General features: G+C 42.4%; 1 protein-coding gene across 4 annotated transcripts in view; it reads right to left on the reverse strand.

The window, feature by feature from the left end:
* Positions 1–489: 489 nt before the first annotated feature.
* Positions 490–22,871, reverse strand: part of slco2b1 (solute carrier organic anion transporter family, member 2B1) — a 60,354-nt gene continuing 37,972 nt past the window's right edge. For all 4 annotated transcript variants that reach the window (XM_084373586.1, XM_084373587.1, XM_084373585.1 and 1 more), the window contains 10 exons: positions 22,078–22,176; positions 16,353–16,483; positions 12,188–12,275; positions 11,694–11,858; positions 11,364–11,553; positions 10,667–10,811; positions 7,603–7,763; positions 5,769–5,833; positions 5,081–5,201; positions 490–4,511 (listed from right to left, as the gene is read on the reverse strand). In XM_084373586.1, coding sequence (XP_084229712.1) covers positions 4,316–4,511; positions 5,081–5,201; positions 5,769–5,833; positions 7,603–7,763; positions 10,667–10,811; positions 11,364–11,553; positions 11,694–11,858; positions 12,188–12,275; positions 16,353–16,483; positions 22,078–22,176 — 1,361 coding nt within the window. In that variant the 3' untranslated portion in view covers positions 490–4,315. The remainder of the gene's footprint in view (positions 4,512–5,080; positions 5,202–5,768; positions 5,834–7,602; positions 7,764–10,666; positions 10,812–11,363; positions 11,554–11,693; positions 11,859–12,187; positions 12,276–16,352; positions 16,484–22,077; positions 22,177–22,871) is intronic.

Genomic DNA, 22,871 nt, shown 5'->3' on the forward strand with positions numbered 1-22,871 from the left:
TGTTTGTGTACATAAAAAAAGTGTCATCGTTTACTGAACTCATGAAAAATGGGAGAAAAACAGTGTTGACTTTATATTTTAGTTTTGTGAAAATGTGCATCTTAATTATTTGTTGACTTACTTCATGTTTTCTTTCAGTTTGTCCCGTCCAGACTAACGCTGTCAGCAGTGTTCACACACTGAGACGAACAACTTCCTCACAACACAAACTGTGTCAGAGGAGCACAGACACAGTTAATGTCCGTTATTGTCTCTGATTTCACGGCTGTTCATCAGAAGAATCAAGAGTTTGTGTTTATATGTGAAGAAGACGTGTTGGATCATTTCTTGATCATATCTTGCTTTTTAAATTATTTATTATTTTTTACTGAGGCTTTACTTTACTTTGCTGCTGTACTAATACCGGATCATCTTATAAATCATCTTAACTTTCATGTGAGAAGAGTCGTGATGTAGAAGCAGCAGAAACCACAATGAAGAAACCAAACATCTGTTTATTCAGGTTTATTAAAGTTCACTCAGACCGGCTTCACGTTTCTCGGCTCAGTTTAAGATTCACAAACATTCATCAAAGGCAGAACGACCTCAATAACGAGTTTCACCTCCGAACGAGGAGCAGGAGAACCAGGACACAGCAGAGTAAAGTCCAGAGGAAAAGATGCTAATATAATTAGCCCGTTGGCTAACACGAGCCTCTCTCACAGTAAGTGACGTCTCTGATGACCGGCAGGCTCTGATATAATCTGTTGTTTCTTTGTCTCTCAGAGTTTCGGGGCTCAACTTCTCCTTTTCATTCTGTGGCCTCAGAAAGATACAATTTATACAACAAAACATCGTTTTTCATGAAAAAGTGTGAAGGAAACAAAACTAGTGTAGAATTTACACAAGAAAGGAAGAAAAACATTTAACAACACAAAGTGATCTGACTTAATACAAATCGAGTAAAGAAGAATAATAATTTTAAATTGTTAAAGATTTTTAACTTAAATTTAAAAGTCTACTTTTCTTGGTCATTTTCAGCTCCTCAGTTTCCTCGATTTTTAGAAGTAAAGTCAACTTTTACAATTCACAGTGAGTGTAACTCCAACAATCATCATTTCATTAAAGTAGACAAAAGATAAAGCAGGAAGAAACGACGTGTTTGTAAAAAAAAGGTCCAGACAGTTTCTGTGTCGTCTGTCAGCAGAACTGATTCACTCGTTTGGTCCAAAGTTCATTGTGATTTTTGTAAAAGTTGCTGCAGCTCATCAGAACGAAAAAAGCCCCAATAACTAAACAGATTTTTATAAATGTTTTTACAAAATATATATGATTGTTATTTTCAAAATAAAAGCCCTGTTTCAATGCATGTATAAAATGACAGACATGAATTCAACAATAACAAAAAAACAAAGACAGTGTCGCCGCTGACCACGAGCCCGACTGATCTGAAGGGTTTTACATCGGCTGAGTGTCCGTTCGGCTCCCGGGGAGAAAAACACGTAACACAACATGAAAGAGACACATTTAAATTCACAGTCAATGTTAAGATGTTGACACATTTGTGAAACATGGAAGTGTGACATCTCCCACAGTGTGACGAGTGAAGTGTGTTTTCACAGAATAATGTGGCGTTTGTGGTTTCAGCTCTTGAAGATCTTTTTACAGCTCATACTGGAGATATTTTCATTCGACAGCTGGCAGCTGAGATACGACAGGAAATGAGAGCGAGGGAGGAAATAAATGATGTCACGCAACCAAGGACGTTATATTAAATCTGGACACAACGTTGGAGGCGGAGCCCCGTTCATTGACCAAGCTAACTTCCGATTAAAATAATTTAATCGTGCGGCTCTTCTAGACTTTCTAAATGTTATTGGACTGAATGGCTCGAGTTCTGACAGTGAACGAGTCGTGTCCAGGCGGTTGTGACCCTCAAAAATGTATCCACCATTTTACAGACGCTTCTTTCACAATGTTGGTTTATGGGAAAAGTATTTTTGGGCCAGTGATGATGTCATTACACGATTTGAGTCACTACGAAAACTGGTTCAAAGCCTGGCGCTCGTCCTGGAGGCTCGCACACAACGACTCACTAAGACCTCCAAAACAGGGTCACGTGACCCAAACAGACCAGCTGCAGGCGTCTGGTGCCCAGTTTTCTGTAGCTTTCCTTTGATTTGACCTGATGATGGTGCCGAAGGAAGAAACGAGCGGCACAATTCATCCTGAGGGGATCATGAATGGAAAAAAAATCACGGCAGTCGATCCAACAGGTGAGATATTTCAGTTTGGATCAAAGAAGCAGACGGACCGACGCGCTGCTGCTAGCTAACGACACGCTGCTGCTAGCTAACGACACGCTGCTGCTAGCTAACGACACGCCCAGTGGTTCACCGATAGATTTATGTAATATACTAAATACCAGATGGAAGATGGATTCTCATGATCACATGATCTCCTGAATGTAGCTGCGAGCCTGATCACAGTGTCCTCGTGTTGTTTTAAGGTTTGGAAGCAGCTTATTAATCATCGCACCAACATTTAAAAATGGAGGCGCTTGTTTGTTCGGGCTCACTGCATCGTATAAAAACAGTATATGAGTATATGTTTCATTAATGTCACAGTTTATTGATTAGCTTATGTACAAACACCAGTAACCCAAATAGAAACATGTAGTGGTGGGAAGTAACTAAGTACATCTACTCAAGTCTTGTACAATTTTAAGGTATTTGTACTCTATAATTTGACTCCACTACATCTTTCTACAGTTTTCAGTTACGATTTATGTTATAATTCAGATTAATACAAAGTAAAATCAACAGACGATGTATTAGGATTACGAGGACTATGATTATAGATGAGAGCAGCTCATCCGTGGCGCGATGTCATGCCCCGCCCCTTTTTGGGTAAAAACAGCCCGTCTGATTTGATCGATGGTAAATCCAAATTTTGAGGACTTAATGTTGCTGGTTTAATACCGTATGGATTTTTAGCTATTAGGAGCCAGAATCTGACGACCGGACAAACAATCATTTAACGTTGCTGTTGATCTGAAACTGACAGAAACAGTGGATGATGATGTCCAGGTAACTTTTCTGTCATTAAGACTCTTTATTTTACTGTTTCACTGTTTATTCTGTGACATATCTGAATATTTATTGTCACATTTCATTTGACTTTTATTGCAAATCCATGCACACGCATGTACGCACCCACATCCCAAACTAATCTTGAGCAGTGTATAATCTGTCTGATGTAAACTAATCACATCGCTGTGGTGAAACAGAACCGCTGTCTTTGTTCCGACGACCTTTTGTGTTTAATTACGTGATCGAGGAGGTGAGAACGGGTCGGTTCAGCTCCACTTCCAACGTGACTTTATGCTGTTTACGAGCTTCATTATTGGAGGCAGCTCAGCTCAGTTTACGTGTTATGAACAATAAAACAGCCTCTGCTCCTGGAGCTCTGTCCAGTGGACAGACTGGTAAACCAAACTCCATTCTAAAAACAGCAGTTTTATGGTCGGCATTATGTTTTCACAGTAAAAACTGTAGTTACAACTTCACAAAGGCTCTTTTCTGTTTCACTTCCATCTACGGACACAATCGGCTCACATGTCATTTACTCGATGACATCATTAACTAACCTGTGATGAGGTGTTTGACACAGACGGACACGTATGGACTGGCCGGATCACAGTTTACCATTTTCATCCTCTCTGTGGACGACTTAAAGCCACAGAGCTCTTCTCTTACTGTCCTTCACTCTTTGGGGAAGTAAATAAAATTGTAATTTATGTTTTATTGTTTTCACCCAAAACGGAGAATAGTTGTTCCTGCGTGTGGCTGCTCTCATCTGTTGTGATTAGTTTTATAGTCTCATAGAAAGAAGCTAAAATCAGCGCCACCTTTACCAGCTGCAACTTTAAAGCGATTAAAAGTGAACACATTAATGCATCAATAACTATAATCCAATAAATCATCGTGTTAATTGTTTGTTAACGGGCCACTCAGCACAGAGTGCCTTTTGTTTTGGTACTTTCAGCACATTTGTGTGTTGTTTCTGCTTTTAGATGAGTAGAAAATACTTCTTCCACCACTGGAAAATATTTGCAGATTATGTGTTGAGTATTAGATATAAAAATAAAATATCACAGAGTATCTTGCCCTCGTTATGCAGGCGGACTGGTCCTTTACATGAGAGGAAGGAGAAACACTTGACTCACAGCTTTGGTTCCAGCTTTCAAACGATCTTTCTGACCTCCTCCTCGTCTTTTTCCTCCTCTTTCAGCCTCTCTTTGTCTTTCTTTCCCTTCGTCCTCTCTCGTGTTTCTTCAGGTCTTGATGCCCTTCAGTTCTTTTTCTTTGGACGAAATGTTCTCCGGTTTTTTCTCTCCGTTCACCAGCTCGTACCCGCCTTTTCTTTCCGGCTGTGGCTCCTGATGTCTGGCCCTCCTGCGCAGGACCACGACCGTCAGCAGGAAGCAGAGCAGACCGCCGCACACAAACACCACCTGCACACCCAGAAACCTGCACACAGAAACACACACAGGTGATCACACACACAGCGGTTCTGGTGCTGTGGAGCAGCTCCAGGCTCACGTCTGAGGACGGTCCAGGACTTTCCAGGGTCAAAACCACAACAAGCTGCATGTTTCTCAAATGCAAATATCTAACAGCTGCTGCGGGACAGGAGTCCCCCTAAAATAGTATTTCATAGTATTATAATATTTTCTGTTCATATGAATAAAATTTCTTTGGTTGTGATGACGGTGGCCCCCAAGGGTCAAATCATAGCGACAGTTCAGATGACACAAAAGGTGGAACGGCCTTTATTGTTTGTGATTGGACTGAACCCAGTCGCTGGCAACAGGAAATGTCATTTCCTGTTTCTGTGGCGTTCGGCCCTTGGCCCTGATTCTTTGAAGCGTCGTTTCAAGTTATTTAAAGGGCTAGTTCGTGTTTTTTATACTGCAAACATATATTTAATGGTGCTAACCAGCCAAATGTAAACACATGTAGGCCGACCGAGGTGAAAATGACCCAGGATCACAATCCCGGACCTGCGCAGGTAAAGTCACCTGCTCTGACCCACTCACCTCTGCCTGAAGCGGTCCAGGTTGTAGTAGAGACAGGAAGTATGTTTGCCGCACTTTTTGCCCCACAGGATGCAGGTGGTGTCGATGACGCTGCCGTACAACACCGGGCCAGGCATGAACGCTACACACACACACACACACACACACACACACACACACACACACACACACACACACACTTATTCATGATCAAATGATGACTGGTATTTCTTGTAAGCAGTTCTAGCCTAGATCAGTGAATAAACTGCAGGCAGCCTTCAGCAGGTTTGAGACTTTAAAGGAACAGTTCACCCCAAAATGTAAATCCAGCCATCATCTCCTCCTCCATGCTGATGGAAAGTCAGGTGAAGTTTCTCGACTCCTCCTTTCAAGGGTGTAAATAACGTATTTTCAAAAATCAATTTCTGATCTCAGGGCCTCTGGAGACTTGATGAGCTGTATGGAGACATCTGATGTTTCTTTGGTTGTTTCTCTGTTTTAAATCAAGTCTCTAGCTGCTTCAGTTGTTTAGCAGAATGCTGCAGCTCTGTTTTTCCTGACTTTCCATCCGCATGGAGGAGGAGATGATGACTGAGTTTACATTTTCTGTGTGAACTGTACCTTTAAACCACAGACCTGAAGTGCCTTGCTCAAAGCTCTGAGGGAACTACATGTGACTCGGTGACTGCTGATGGACTGGTTGACTCACCGAGCACTCTGAACAACATGTACTGAACTCCCACCGCAAACGACTTGTCCTCTGTGGGCACCGTCCTGCAGCAGAGACACAAACAACACACGCGTGAGAGAAAGATGCTGATTGGTTGAGTGTTTCTGTTTCTGTTGGTGTGTGTGCGTTCATCCTTGTGTGTTTGGTTTGCAGACGTGCTGAAACAGAGCTGAGTGTTGATGAAGGCAGCACTGACAGTCGCTATGATGACATGCAGTCAAAGGAGTTTTGATTTGGTATTGAGTCATTTCAAGTCTCTGTTTCTGTTTGTGTTTTGTGTTTCTGGGTCAGAGGTTTTGTGAACTTTTGTGAAACACATAACGTGATGAGAAGGCGACAGGTGCAAAACAACAAGTAGTTAAAAGTTAGATGTAGTTTGGCTGCTGATCAACACCGTCAGCAGAGGCTGTGACACGGAGCACAGGACGGTTCATTCAAACACCATGATGGTGGAACAGGAAAACATAAACGATGTGACAGCTGGCAGCTTAGTGAACGTAGTTGTTTACATACCTGCCCGCACATAGAGCCAGTGGACCCTATATCAGAAAAACATTGTTCCAACTGGGAAATCTCATGTGAACTCGTGTGAGTCTGAACAACAACTCGGAAAGTCGGAGGAAATGTTGGTACACGAGTGGCGGAGTTGACGTCTTATTGACGCTGAAACAGTTGTTGTGCTGATGATAAGAAACTTTTACCAGAGTCATGTCTTGTAAAGTTATTGTATCGTTTCCTTTGCTCTTTGAGCGGCTGTCAACATGTTCTCTTTGTCGTCCATGTTGCTCCCACATTCAGACATGAAGTCAGAGGAACGACTTCTCAGCTCATGAAATGTGACGAGGATCACGTGATGCAGCATCACTAACTCACCGTGTCACGTCCCCATACTGCCGCTACACTGCTCCTGACGTTCAGCTGCATATTGTATCTTTCAGACACGTTGAGTGTAATTCTGAGGATGTGCAAAACCGAAACTCCAAAAGGACGCAGGTTACGAAGAAGACGGGCATCATGTGTACCTGAACACGTTGTTTATCATCAGTCTAAGTAGTGCTGCGTTCCAGACAACTCCTGCTAGAGGAAGTACAATGTAACGCCTCTACTCGTCACGTTTATCCACCCTGATTCATGAGGGAGCAGCTGTCTGACGGCACAATGGTGGCACTCATGGGAAGTGGGTTGAACGTATTTGTAGAGGACGGTATTATCATAAGGCGAGTGAATGAAATGATTGGATTTGATTCAAAGTATAACATTTCTGTAAAATAAAATGTATAGTGACGTCTGTTATGTCATGTGTCAGGAAGCTGCTGCTCAGCTGAGGATTCACTCAGGACGCTCGCCAAAGAGACGTCAGCCAAGTGCTTTGTTCCCTTTCGGCGTGACGTACCTGGGACGCTTCGAGGACAGACGTTCTAGGAAATTCCGATCTCTGACGGAGTCTGGAGCATCACACCAGAACGTTTTTGATGAAATTAAACCATTTCCAGTCACTGATTCAAAATCAGAAAGAAAAATGAACCCCACTCCCATTTCTGATCTCACTGCTCTCAGTTTTGTGTAATCCTCAAACAGAAAGCTGGAGCTCTTTCATAACCATCTGGAATTTGTTTTAATGTTCTGCAGCTGTGAGCCGCTCCTCCATTGTGCTTTTCTACAACAGTCAGAAACAAAGTGATTGTGTAACTGGGTCAGAACTCGAGATGATGAGGGAGCAACTGTGACCTCCGGAGCTAAAATAATGAAAGTGTCAGTGTCCTGAAGTTAAGAAAACACATGCAGCTTCTTTTGTATCTTCATGCTCTCATACCTGAGTATCATCATGTAGGAGGGCGTCTGTGAGAAGGAGGCGATGAAGCTGGTGACACCGAGCAGAGCCATGAAGGGGAGGAGGAGGTGGGAACAGCCGCTGCCACAGGTTCCAGGAAGGGCGAAGCTGAGACCGCTGACACAACGACACTCAGTGTAGTTCTACACAAACAGACACACACACCGTCAGGATACAGGTGGAGACAGCGCCCCCTACAGCAGGGGCCAAAGCTGAAGCTTAATGGCCGGGCCACGGAAACACACATTGTATTGTTAGGACGGGACGAGGATCCCAAGTTCACGTCTTGGACTGTCGTCCTTTGCCCACTGAACTCATTAGAAAAATAATCTACCTTATGGCAGCAGGTCATTACAGACACATCATGTCAAACAACAATGAGCTAAAAATGTAAAGTTTGTCCTGAGAGTGAGGCAAGTGATGCCATGGTGTATCCTCCTGAAAGATCAGCATGTTTATTTAAAATTGAGCCAGAAGTTGTTGAGACTGTGATGTGGATGTTGGTGAAGTGATGAACCTGGTTTCTCACACAGTTTGTGTGTCGTTAGTCACTTTTCAGACGTGTCTGGTTTTCTTCATGCCTCCTCAGTTACTCAAACTTCAGTCTGGGTCTTATCTTGTTGTCGCAGAGTGACTGAACTGGTGACTGTCAGTTACAGAGAAGAGACAGTGAAAGTAAACTGGAGATGAGTAAACGTCTGTCACTGTTCAAACTGTCAAACAACTTTCCCCTCCCTGAATGTTGTCATAAAAATGACCAACCTACAAAACACGCTCACTTCACCCGTGAGGTTTTAGAAAGAAATTCCTCTGGAGCTGCTGCAAACATCTGGACACGACCTGGCCAGTTATATAAACCTGAAATCCAACTTGAACTTTCATTTTCAAGTAGGAAAATGTAGGCTTAGTGCCACCATGAAGATTACAATCTTAAGTGTTTCCATTTAATTTCATTGTCAGGAAGATGATGAAACTGTGAGAGGACTTTTCAGTTTCACTTTCAGATCTGCAGAAAGTAGCGTTCACATTGAAATCATATCCTGACTTTAACTGATTGGTAACTAAAATGAAAATGTTTCTTTTTCTCTGATGGTCTGAGATTTTCACCATTATTTGTAAAATTCTGATGGATTTTCCACCAGACTCCTCAGGATTTAAGGGACACACGATCTTTCCTCCAGCGCCACCATCAGGACACATTTTCCACGTGAACAAAGACATCAAACCCTAATGTACAGATTGTCAGGAAGCACCTTCCTGCTCCTCTTCCACAGGGTCCGCCATGTTTCTACAGTAGCCCAGAATGGACAAACCGACACTGGCTCTGGAGAGAGCCTTCCATGTGTTTTGTGTTTTTAGCTGCAGCACATCCTCACACCTAAATGACTGAACAGGTTGATTGTCAGCGTCTCCTGAACTCACATGTTGCTGTTTCCAAAAGCAACGTGACCGTCGCTTCGTTTCTACCAGACTTACGTCGTACAGTCGCAGTTTTGTTAGGTTTGGAAAGACACTGTGGTTTTAAAACCAAAGACGTTATAATACATCTGGACGCAGCCTCCCGCTGACCGAGCTGGCTAACTTCGAGTTTAGCGTCTGGCTAACTTGAATGGGAATAAAATCATTTAATTGTGCGGCTCTTCTAGACTTTCTGAATTTTAATGGACCGAATGGCTCAAATTATTAAAGTGAGACAAGGCGTTCACGGGGGTTGTGAGCTTTAAAAAAAATGATCCACCATTTTACAGATCCTTCTTTCACCATGTTAGCTTATGGGAAAAGGCCTTTACTTTGTGCATCACATCACGATGTAATTACACAGTTTGGCCACGATGAAAACTGGCTTCAAAGCCTGGCGCTCGTCCTGGAGGTTTGGTTAAAACCACACTTCCCCTTCACTACAGCCACTAGAGCCCACCTCCTCACACACACATGTATATGGGTCGTAATAAGCTGCTTTCATTCTCAACCGGGTTGTTTTTCTGATGAAGAAAGGGTCTAAGGTCGAGACGAGGTGGTTGGTTGCAATCTGGAACTTCACCACTAGGTGGCCCTAAATCCACACAATGGACCTTTAGTGACAGAAACTGAGTCAAACTGGATGTGTGGGAACCTATCCATCCATCCATCCATCCATCCATCCATCCATCCACCCATCCATCCATCCACCCACCCATCCATCCATCCATCCTTCCATCCATCCACCCATCCATCCATCCATCCATCCATCCACCCATCCATCCATCCATCCATCCATCCACCCACCCATCCATCCATCCATCCATCCTTCCATCCATCCACCCATCCATCCACCCACCCATCCATCCATCCATCCATCCACCCATCCATCCACCCACCCATCCATCCATCCTTCCATCCATCCACCCATCCATCCATCCATCCATCCATCCATCCATCCATCCTTCCATCCATCCATCTAAACAGTTAAGTGTTTGAAATAGTTTGTCAGTGAACTTTAGCTTCCAGCAGCTTTCACTCCCTCGACTCACTGAGGGTCACACAGGGAGCTTTGTTTGGCTTCGACATTTGTTTCACTTTGCATGTTAATGCTTTGTTTTCGCTGAGAACACTTCCACAGAAATACGTGTTGGTTGAATAAAAAAAAAGGGAATCCAAGTCAAATCAAAAACAGGGTGTGACAGTAGGAGAGACAGTGCAGTGAAGGGAGAAAGTCGATTATAGTTTATATCTAAAAGAGCCAAAGCAGCAGAGAGGATGAACTCTTTGCTGCCTGCAGCTCTGAATAAAACAAAGATGTATTCAGTAAAAGACAAGATGTGACGTCATCCACTTTCACAAGAACCATGAGCATTCAGTGAGTAAATGGGAACTGGCAGAAGACGAATTAAGAGCTGACTGGTTCTGTGTCACTGCACGCGATATGAATTTATAATGGAGGCATGAGTTCTGACCCACAAAAAAAACATTCTGAAGCTCTGTGTCGTCAGAGCAAGTGACAACAGGATGTGTGAAAGGTGAAAATATGCACGACAATCTCAGCGTGAAGTGATAAAATAATTCTTACTGTGGCTTTGTTGTTGATGTCGGCCTCCATGGAGACGCAGCCAGCGTGACAGGGAGACCTGAACTCCACTCCGTCTGAACCACACACCGGGTTAAAGGCCTCCTGAGGACACCGACAGCCAGCGCTGCACGACAACGCATCCGAGCTGAAAACAAACACATAACAACACAAAAAGTTTTCAGGGTCCGTTGTTACAAAACCTTTCAAAGAAGGAAATGTGTTTCTAACTGCCCTTAAATGTGACACAAATGTTTTTACATCTTCACTATCATTGTGCACTTTTCTGTTCTTCTGTGGCATCAAAGTAACAAAAGTTTTGTTAACTTTTGTTTCACTCAAGCAAGGACAAGGCCCCAGCAACAAAAGTCAGGAGCTACATATTTATTCTGCACTGCAGAACTATCCTTTTAAATAAGCCTGAAAAATCTCAAGAGAGTCAAGTTAATTCACCGTCAGCAGTTAAATTAGTTCCCTATTAGTAATTTTAGGTCAGCTGCAAAATTAGTTTGCTGTCAGAAGTTTTAGCTGTGAAATGAAAAGTTCCCTGTCAGTGACTAAATTAATTACATTTCAGTGATGAAATTAGTTCCCTTCCCTTTTAGTTCATTTCCTGTCGGTAGCAGAATTAGTTCCCTGGCAGTGGTGAAATTCGTTCACTTTGCTTCTGTAATTGCACATCAACTGACGGTGCAGCTACCTCGGAGGAAAGACTCCGGCGACCTTCTGTGTGGGGCAGCCGATGAGCAACAGCGGCGTGGCGGAGAACAAGCAGATCAGGATGGCAGCTGTGCACAACTTGCTGGCACCGTTGACTGAAAGATTCAACCTCCTCATCAGGACTCCACCCAGGACGGTGCCCAGCACTGCCAGCGGGATACAAACTGCTCCTGAGAGAGCAGGAAGACAAACATGTCAATTTAATTTAATCCCAACGTTCCTGGTTTAACTTCATATCACATCAGTTTGACACCACTGGTACGACACGTGTAATGAATGATGAACTCCACAGACTCGTGTGCACTCTCACCTATCATCATGGTGGAAAAGGAGACGGTCTGGCTGAACTGTCTCTCAATGAACTTGGCCATAAAGGTGGCGAGGCCGGCCAGCAGCGCCGCCAGGTTGACCTGGGCCAGAACCACCAGCAGGTAGATGGGGCTCCGCAGCGTTCGCAGAGCGATACGAGGAAAACCTGAGGGACAGTTACGGACGGCGTGGAAGTCAAATCATTAGTTTATCAGTCATTCACTCTGGTGCTTAAACTCTGTTACTGTCGTGTGCCTGAATAAATCCTGTTGTGTAGCAGAGTTTTAGCTAAGAAGATCATTTAAGGACAGAAAGCAGGTGTACTGTAAACATGTTACACTCTTAAAACGCAGATGTCAGAACCAAAGCTGCTGGGAGTCTCTTTGATTTAGTGCTGACAGTGAAACACTTGACCCCTGTTCACTGTGGATATCCTTTAGTTGCCTCCGCTGCAGCGTCATCAGACAGGGAACAGAAGAAAAGAAGACGTCTTACTTTTGAGGAACTGTAGTAGTGACGGTTCCTCGTCTGTCTGCTGCTGCTGCTTACAGTCCGGTTTGGATTCAACATCGTCTGCGCAGTCCTGGACAAATATGGAAGCAGAACATCACATGCTGGACTTGATTTCAAAACTGCTTAGTCTGCGGTTGCTGCTACTTTAAGGGAGTCTGCTGGGGCCCTGCTGCTGGAAAGGTTTACATTCACGGCCTGTAACACACTGAAGATAAATAAGTCCTCTCTGTGCCACATGATGAGGCCGCTGTGTTATGAACTATTGTGACAGCAGACACAGCTCACTACAGATCTCTCACGGGAACAGCGTGTTACTCTGGAACAAAGATGTGCTTAGTTTAAACACTGAAGTCAGATTTTAAGGTCAGCAAAGGATATGGGCCATGGGATAAAAATGCTCACAGGTAGACAAGGTGAACTTTTAATCAGATGGTTAGAGACCTCAGCAGGTCTGAGCAGGAAAATATTTTGCTTTTGTTGATTTTGGCTTCTGATAGATGGTCATCAACATATTTAGACAAAGCCTGGAGCCGAGCCTGGAGGAGAAACTCTTGATTTATCACTCGATCTACGTTCCAACCCTGACGGATGTCTGCAGCCGAAAAAGGTTTCTTGGCAGCATGTTTGGATCCAGCTCAGACATGGCTGCTGATGAAGACCCTCACTGCCATTATTATTGGGAACTCATTTCAAATTCACCTGGAGATAGAGACAGATGGCCATAAATACCCTGCCAGTCGTGAAATTTGTTCCCTTTTATTAGAGAAATATCTTCCATATCAGCGGCAAAATGACTTCCATTTCAATGATGAAACTAAGTTCCCTTTAATTCGTAAAGTCATCTATTTCCCTGTCAGTGGTGGAAAAAGTACTGTAGTCTGTGGACAGCACCACTTTTGAAGAGAGGACAAGGACGGCCGTTAGGTCCCTGTCAGTGGTGAAACTAGTTCCCTAAACCTAAACCAATATATTTAATTAGTTGATTTATATTTTGCATTTTTAAACTGAAACTGTAAATTAGCTAGTCACCAGTGTTGTCAAATAAACATTTCAGACATTTCACCACTGCCAGGGTCTCCACAACCCCAAATACAACAATAGGAATAACACCTCTGCAGATTAACTATAAATTATATACATATTTATCAATCAAGAAAAAAACAATTCTCTTTAGATATTATCTTTAAAAATCTCTCATCAAAAACAGAAAGAGCATGTTGGGAAGTCTTGGTGCCAAATGAAACCCCTGTTGGAGCTGCCGTAGGTTCATAAATGTCTTAATAAGATATCAGATGGTTTGAATCCAGCAACCAGCCGATCGACTCTGCAGTGAAATCCGTTGTCAGTTTGTGGAGGAGTGGCGGCTCCGTTACCAAAACATTCAACCGCAAACGTTTTCTTAAACTAATGAGGCGTCGGGTGCCAGCAGGTTGCTCAACACAGCGTCCTGCTGATATCACTCCCGGGATTGAAATACACACCAACACACACAGATGCCAGAGTCCAGAGTCCAGAGCCAAACCTCAGAGTTACATTTGAATTCAGTTTTAATCAACTTACAACAGTAAATGTTTTTGTAAAATGACAGCAAGAAAACCACGTTCAGCCCTCTGGGACAAACAAGCAACAGTTACAGGAAGTAAACGTTTATGAATGAAGATCTCCTGATCTGACAAACACAAATACCTTTGTATTGTGTGTGTTATCAGAAAATATGTACAAAATGTAACAGCTCAGCGTCTGTGGAGATCTGGTGGAGCTGGTACAAACTGTGCTGGAGGTCACTGAACTACAGTTACATCTCTTTCCTCTCCAGGTTCAGTATATATGAAGTCTAAACCCATCGTGACGTCTTGTTGGACTGTTGTCTACTGTTGGAGCCAGAAGTGACCATATTTAGACAAAAGGGTGGATCTCAGGAAGATATCCTGATTGGATCTGACCAGCAAGCGAGGACCTGCTGCTGAAGTAGCATCTTATCAATCACAAAGTAGCCACACTGATAAAGGACACGCTGCTTCATCATCTGTTTACTGTAAATGACTCCATAATGTACTAAATGAACATCGTGCTGTGTTGAAGAAGACTTGAGACCACAAACTCATCAAGAAAATGTTTGCTGATGTAATAAAACAACTAGCAGTAGGGTAATTTTTTCATAAGCTTACATACAATCGCACTTCTTTATGCAAACAGTGGAGTCGCCCCCTGCCGGCCATTACAAAGACTAAATACCAGAAAACCTCCAAATGTGGATGTATTTAGAGAGCTGAACCTGGGAAACCGAGGCAGCACCGGTTTTATCCTTTGAATTGATGATAAATGACACATGAAGACAAACATCAGTTAAAATCTGTGTTTTATGTTTTGTGGTGCTGAATAACTGCACATTATATTTGACGTACTGCAACTTTAACATCCTAATATTTGCTGTTTAAAACTGAAACTGATGAAGTCTGGCTGACTGCAGTCTGCTGTTTATTAGAAGGAATCTGTTGAGCAATCGTTGCATAAATCACCTCATTTTTCACCATGTGTTTTTGTCTTGAGCACCGAGCCAAAGCAGAGTGAAACAGACTCCTGCTAGAGCTTGTTGAGATTACAGGGATTCAGTTAAGAAACATTTTTTATTCATATTTTTGTTAATGTTAATCATCTTTGCCAACTTTAATATGCTGCCCTTGTTTATGTTTGTGTATTTATTTTTTTCTCAAAAGTATTTTTTTACTTTTACTTTAATAAAAAACAATCCGGCACATGAGGCCAAATTCAGAGAAAAACTGGGCTCAGAGACCTTCTGTCTGTTATCACACAATATGTTTAAAACCACATTTCATTTAGAAACACACAGTGTCAGTGTCGACACAGGCTCTTCCACAAGATAACGATAATATTGCACGTTGTATTTTGGTCCTGCAAATTCCCGAACAGAAATAAAAGATATTTTTAAATCCGCTCAGCCGCACCTCTCAGGCTCATTTCCTGCGGCTCATTTCCAAACATCAAAATAAACGCTCCCTCCTCCGACTCCGACTTTCTGCTCCCTGAACTGACCAAGTGCCATTAAGTCGTTTGATTGCGGCAGTTTGACCTCAGCTGATCGTTATCACTTCTGTGAGTATGATAAGTTGTTGTCACGCAGGCCGCTGCCAATGATATGTTCGTCTGAATCAAGCGCTAAGCTTATAAACACATAAACCCTCAGGAAACCAGGGAGAGCTGAGAGTTCAGAGAGTCGTAAATACATCTTGGAAACCGCCTCGCTAGGTTCTCAGGTATGTAACTACTTTAATCTCAGGACTATTAGCTGTCTGGATTGGCAGGCAGGTTGTGAGCTGGAGTGAATGATGTCTAAAGAAGATTAAAGGCAGATTTTAATCTTGGAGCCAAATACAAAAAGTGACTCACATCAACATGGATTTTTATAAGATTGTGTTCTCAGTGTGTTAAATTAAACTCACACAACAACTAAGTGATTTTTCTCAAAGCTCCAACGTTTTCTATTTGCTCAATGTAATGTGACGTAGATCTGTTTTAAGAAGTGCACGTCACGTTCGCCATCGCCTCCAACATTAGTGATCACACTCCTTCATCCTTAAGTTTATTGTTGTACCCCTTCATTGTTGTATATAGTATTTTCAGTGTTTTTTAATCGTTTTGATAATCACCTCACAGGTTAGCCAGTTAGCTCGCCTTGCTGACAACTAAAATGAAGAAAAGGACTATCAAGTTTGTTACGTGCCCAGTTCATGAGCAATGGTGTCAAACTGTTATTACGGCAAGCAAGGCCTGCCAAACGGACAACCGCAGTTCGAGTCACACCAGTGGATAACTTTAAGGACTCAGCAGATATTTCGAGCTGTCTGTGGCGAAAAAAAACACTATTTTCTACGGGAAGTCGGGCCAAAACAGGTATTTTAAGCCAACACATGATGTTTCCTCACCAAGTGTTTTATGTGCCTAAACCTAACCAGAGCACAGACACTGTTGCAACGAGAGAGAAATAGAAAATTCAACCTAAACAAACGTAAAGTTGCAACATAAAGAAACGTTCAGTTTGAACTCATATGTGCTTCTGCAGAAATGTACTTGGCTGACATTTATTCTGGAGATTGGGTCGGACATGCAGGCTTTAGAGTCCGCTCACCTCTTTGGGCATGTTTCTGGGGAAGAAGAGGTACGGCAGCGCAGTGAGGAAGAGGAGGCAGGACGCCACCAGGAAGCCGAGCCACCAGGCTCCCACCCAGCGCAGGTCCTTCGAGTCCAACTTGATCTCATCTGGAAAAAGAAGAAAAGTAAAGACTGAACTCTCGTCTGTTATCAAACAGAAAAAAAACAAAGAGGAATGAAAAGGCAGCCTGAACTATACAAAATATTATGACGAATAGTTGATTATCTTTTTACAGAGCTTGAGTCTTAGATTCAGTGAACCTTGAGTGTCTTTATGAAATCTGACTTGTTTTGACATCTGTTTCCCAGTTTTATTTATTTTATCAGCGTAGTCATGTTGCACCAGCATAACCCTGCTTCAATTAAACAAACCGATACTACAGACTTAACATAAGGGTGAACTGTTGACTCATCTGATCTTAATGGTTAAGGTTTGGCCGCATCAGCACAAACTCATACTTGGTTCAGGACGTCACCTGATCACCAGGTTTTCAAACTGTGAGGCTCCTCTCCAGGAGGCTTCAGAGAGCAAGACGGCTGGTAAAACATTTATGGAGTTTTTGACGGTCCACCGGGATTTGTCCCGTTATGCCAGATGGCCGGTTCATCACTCAACTGTGGGTGAGAAAGGGGGGAGAGGTTCTGTTGCGACAACACAGCGACATGTTCGAACACAAAAGATCTGAGCAGGTGTGAATGCTGCTTGGCTGCTTTGTTGGATGTCTGCCTGAATTTGAAACTGACTCGTGAGAGCTGCTCTCATCTCCAAACCTGCAGGTCGACTTCAGGAGCAGGAAGATGTCGTAGAGCTGAAATCAAACCGGCTCTGATCACCGTTCTATTACCGGCATCTACTGTATATCTTTGACTGTATCACTGCAGCATGTTACCTACATGAGTAGCCTACTGCATGTTCACGTATACAGTAACAGAAGACAACAGTACCAAGCTTTCCATATACCCCAATTGAAGCACAGTCGCAACCATAAAGTTTACGTTTTTAAAAGTGAATTATCAATTTGTATAGGTTTATTACACTGTAAGGCATTAATATAAAACCACTGAGTATCACATACATGAAACTTAAAGCTGAAGTATACACACTGACTCATAGATCACTGCTTGTTGAATAACACAAAGATAGCTAGCTGAACACGCCAATATCGCTGCCGTGTCACATGACCGCTCAAAAATTCATTTATTACAAAATCAAACATAAAATAATTCAGATGTATTTTTTTCTCCTCCACAACCTGAGAGAGTTTCAGAAGCAGAGCGTTTTGTCTGCTGATTTGTTGACCATGATCCCTTTTCTTTGATTCTTCTGCTTCCACAACGGTTAAGTACGGGACATAGTTAACAGCGAAGTAATGTGACAGTCTGTCATCATCATCTAGTTGTGTTAAGAAGGCTCAGTCCCTTGTTATTTTATTTATTGATGAATTATTTTGAGGTAATTCATATTTGTACAAGACGTTTTTTATCAAGACATAGTTTCATTTTGCACACAGCAAGAACAGAATAATGTGTTTTCCCAATGCTGGGAGTTAACTGGTGAAGTTATATGACCTACTTCTCTGAGCACATTTTGGCTCTTGCCACACTGGATGTTTGAGTTGAAGCTCACCAGCAGCCAATTAAACAACACACATCATGTTGGTGAGTCACATCACATTAACAGATGGTTTAGTAATAAAGAATAAAGAAAGAGAAAGAATAAAGAGCTGCTGAGTCACTAGTCCTTTAATCCTCAGTGGCCACACACGTTCACGCACACAAACGTTTTTACCTTCATCCTCGTGAAGACAGGACAACGTCCTCACGATTAAACATGTCCTCAGTTCTCAGGTCAAAGTTCACACACACACACACACACACACACACACACACACACACACACACACACACACACACACACACACACACACACAAATGCACCACCCACAACAAAAGAGTCCTACACAAACAAACACGTTCTCCCAAACACACATATTATCCATGCATGCATAAACACATACACTCATTTTGTCCACACACACATACACACACATGCTGACTTGCACAATCACCTCTTGCCTCCATTCACACACCCGACCTGGTATCAGGAAATAAGCTTTTGTTTGTACAAGCCTTTAAAAGACAGTCAAGCTCCATTAATCTCAGAGGCACCAACACGACCAGTGTCTCAGTTTCACTGAACATCAACCAACTTTCACTCTGTGGCAGAAATAATGAGCCCAGAGACGCTCTGAGTTTCTGCTGATTGTGCAAAGATTGAAGCTATTAATCATCTTTTTATATGAAAATAAAGTCTCAGATCTACGTTGATGGCAGCGGCCTGGTCACCTAACATTAAGAAGTCAACAGAGAAAACCTTCTCCTGTATACTTTAGTGATGAATTCTGAATTTTCCAAAAGAGTACGTTTATTTGAAGACATCATCATCAGGTGTTCTGAGTGAGAACGATGAATTGGGACGGGTTTTGCTTTAACGTGGTTGTGGGCTCGTCTGATCGTCTGGTCCATTTTACGCGAAGGAGTTTGTAGTAGGTATTGAACTGATTGTAAGTGCTGTATCGTAGGCAATTGGACATGATACAGCACTTAGAATAACCATGACCCTGATGAACCTTCATCAACGTACTGAACTCATGTTTGTGAGTATTTGAGCTTTGTTTCGCCTTGAGTGACATTAATTGGCTTCGTGACTTCGTGACAGAGCTTTTTGATACGGGTCCAAAGTTGTGAATGAAGGTGTTGTCCAGGTGCCGTTGCTGGGTTTGTGAGGTGGTTACTTGGGGATTCCTTCTTGTGTGCCATGGTTACTCATTTGTTTCCAGTAGCGGGAAATGTGCGCTTTTGTTTGGGAGCTTGTTTTGTTTTGCGTGAGGTTCTGGAGTTTTTTCTTCTTCCTTAGTTGTGTGGGAAGTAAAAATCAATGTGATTTAAAGTAACGTGATGTGAACTTGTGTTCCCAGGTTAAGCAACGCGACCCATTTGGGTTTCGTCTTGTTTGTTGTTTTACTAGTGCTCAGGAGGACATCCATGGTTCACGGTGAGTCGCCAGTTTCTGGTTGTTGCCCCCCCTCGCTGCATGAAGACCGGGGTCGAGTCTAGGTAGGTAGATCATGGTTAGGCAGTCAGCTAGAGGGGAATGCTTGTTTTGCTGTATACCATAGTCTGTGGTTTGTGCACCAGTCTAGTTGTCACTGTTCATTAGATTCATTCAACGCACACTGGAGTACGTTTGGAGAGCACAGAATTGTGTTTTTGCTTCGCCCTCGGAGGGTTAGGTTTAGGTTTAACAGGTCCTGGTCACGCTACACCAAGTCAGCAGATGTATAACAGCCCTGAGTTAAAACAACACAAACGGCTGCGTTGGTTGAGTGTTGCTTCAGGTTACAGTGAAAAAATGAAACACGATCCAGGAAGTTCAGTCTGAGTAACTGATCCATGAATCTGAAGGTTTATCAGAGGCCAAAACACTCCACAGAGGTGTGTGTTACGCAGACAGAAGTTTCTAACTCTGGAAAGTTTTCACAGTGGCAGTTTAATTATTTCTTTTCTTTAACCGGGATGCTCTTTAGGTAAACAGTAGAGATACATTTAATTTTTAATCACGTGACAAAATAATCTACCTGTAATGTCTGCTCGCACATATCTAATTGGCCGACAGAGCACCTTGCTGGGTCGTGTGGTTTTTTGTTGCAGTCAGCCTCGTTGTTGAGCCCAGATAATCCTGTTTTTTCAAGATGGCTCACTGAAGAGTCATTTCCTGTATCTGTGCCATGTTTCACCACTGCCCCGCCTCTTTTGGGCACAAGCAGCAGGTCCTGAGTCTTTTCACTCCAAAGAGAGACGTGAACATGAGTATAACAGATTCCTTCACTGCGTAGTCACCAACACTACACTCACTAGTCACCAACACTAAAATGGCATTTTTCAGATGGAGAAACAAGTTGACTTTGAGACCAGTGTCGCCCTCAGCAAGACCCTCTCGCAAGATCTGGAGCTAGCATATTAAGATAGCAGATAAAAATTTGCAGCTACATGAGGCACAATCATTAAAATTTTGACTGTGTGAGTGTTTTTTGTTTTGAAACGGACAAACAATAGCTCTCAGTAATGTGTTAGTTTTAGAGACCACAGTGCTGCAGGGATGACGTACTGTATTTTAGTTTGCTAACCTGGAAGTTAGCACTGCCCTGGTTTCCTTGACAAAAAGCTTATGGGATCATTCAACTGGATTTGGACAGGGCTGAAACTGGTCTGAAGAATTCAAAGGGTGTAGCTGCGAAACGTGATGAAGCGCGATGATCTAACTGATCAAAGGTGAATTTATTTTTTATGCACAAGAAAAATAAATCATTAATAAATTAATAATTGCCCATGAATACAATACACTTTTCAAAGATTTCCTCAATGTCAAATCATTTCTTGCAAGTTGCTTCCTTCTTGCGCAGTTGTCGTCACTCAGTGTGAACGCCCTGAGGGCCGAGTGCTGCTGCTGCACGTCTGTTTCCCACATGAACAAAAAGAGGTCGGGCAGGTTGTGAGGTGTCAAATGAGTAAACAAACACTGCAGCCTCTGAACCAAAGTGACTCTGAGCTACGATCAAAATCACTCAGCGTGGTCTGAAAGAATTAGGTCGAACTGCTGTACAAATGTTTCTTTATGCTGTGAATCATGGTTCTTAGAAAGAAAATCGGAAATCAGAATCGGTCAGAAAAGTTGCAATCGGTGCCAGGCCCGGCCTGTCTGCTCTGCCTAGTCCAGAGACACTACTGCAGTGAAGAGCTGCTCTGGAGGATGAGTGACTCGGATGAAGACCCGGAGAGAGGCTGAAGAGGTCATTGTGTTTACAGGGGAAACAGCTGATAAATTACTGTATCAGAACACAACCAGAGGTATATGTTGACTTGGACTCACCTTGTGGATGTTTTTTTTTATTTCACTTGTCTCAGTCTTTCGTCCTGTCTAATTCTTGTTGGGTTTTTGACTCAGACTTATTTTCCAAAGTGTCTTTGTAGCCAAGACAAACCACATCTTTAGCTACATATCCTCGTGTCAGACCGGCAGTGTTATGCACAAATATGTAGAATTTCGTACTTAACATTTAACTATGTCCAACAATGTTGAGTCTAGTTTTTAATTTCTATTTTCTCTCACTCGGAGTTGTAGTCAGTAATGCAACAGGTTTTGGCAGATTTATCTTGTTTATTGTTTATTAAACTGTATCTCAACCATGAAAAACGAACAGTGAGACAACAGGAAGAAGAATATTAAATGGACATTGTTTTGTTTTTCCATTTAGAACCTGCACTGACTTAAACTTGACATGTAACGACTCTTGAGTTAAATCAGATGTCAAATAACTTCACACCAGATGTGCAAAAAGGTTCAAGCAGTGGAAACCTTACGTACTTACTGAACACCACATTACTTAACCACAACAGCGTGAATGTTATTTCCTTGTAGCTTTAAAAACTCCGTCAGTTATTTGTCTTCTTTAGCTGCAGCTCTGTTTTTATAGCTGGTACTGAGGAAATGACCAACATTAATCAGCTGTAACTGTTTTTACTTCACACTTAAACACACTGAATCCAATAAAACTAGAAGCGGCTGCCGCATACAGGAAATCCTCCTCACTCGAGATCATGTCAGTGTAACTGTGAATCATCAGAGCAGTGTGCCTCCTCACCTTTGGAGAACTTGTCAAAGTCGACATAAAAGCGCAGCATGAGTGAGCCGGTGATGAAACCAAAGGCCGGGCCGATGGAGGTCACGGCGAGAAGGATGCCTGAAAAACACAAATATTTCAGTATCTTGCATTTTTTTTAGTGCATTGTGTAACTTTAACAACTGTACTGTCAGATTTATCTTTGAGTAAATGCTTTAGTATTTATTCAGTAGTATTTCAGTTGAGTATTTTATTCTATTTCATTTTTCTCTTAGTACATTCCTAACCTGCAGTGCACTGTTTGATCAATAAAGGTGAATCTTATCATCTTATTCAAACTAAAGAGTTGTTGTCTGCTCCCAGATCTTCAATCATAACTTGATTCAGTTATTAATACATTGATTCTGTGTATTATGTGAAAGTTTTGTTCTTATTGGATTGAATCCAAACTCACAATATATTATTGAAATAAAAATGCTGTGACAGTCAATGAACAAGTAATTCTTAGTTCTGATTTGTGGATCGGGCTCAGCTTCAGACTCGTTCCAGGAAACCAATAAAAACAGGTTTGTTGAGTAAGCAGAGAGCCTGCAGATTCCACTGGCTGGTGTTACAATGCAGGACGTGCACATGCTGCAGGGAGGCTGCAAACACCGTCAGATACATCAGTTTTATCCCATCAAACCTTCTGACAGAGGTTTATTCACATGTTTTGGGGTGATCACATGACCTTCTTTTGTTCTGTTAACTTCTCCTCACATGGTTTCATTTATTTTTTAACGAAACACAGCTAAACTTCAGTATGTGGTCCTGCT

This window comes from Pagrus pagrus (genome assembly GCF_965226575.1).
Source record: "Pagrus pagrus genome assembly, chromosome: 14".
NCBI classification, from domain to species: Eukaryota; Metazoa; Chordata; class Actinopteri; order Spariformes; family Sparidae; genus Pagrus; species Pagrus pagrus.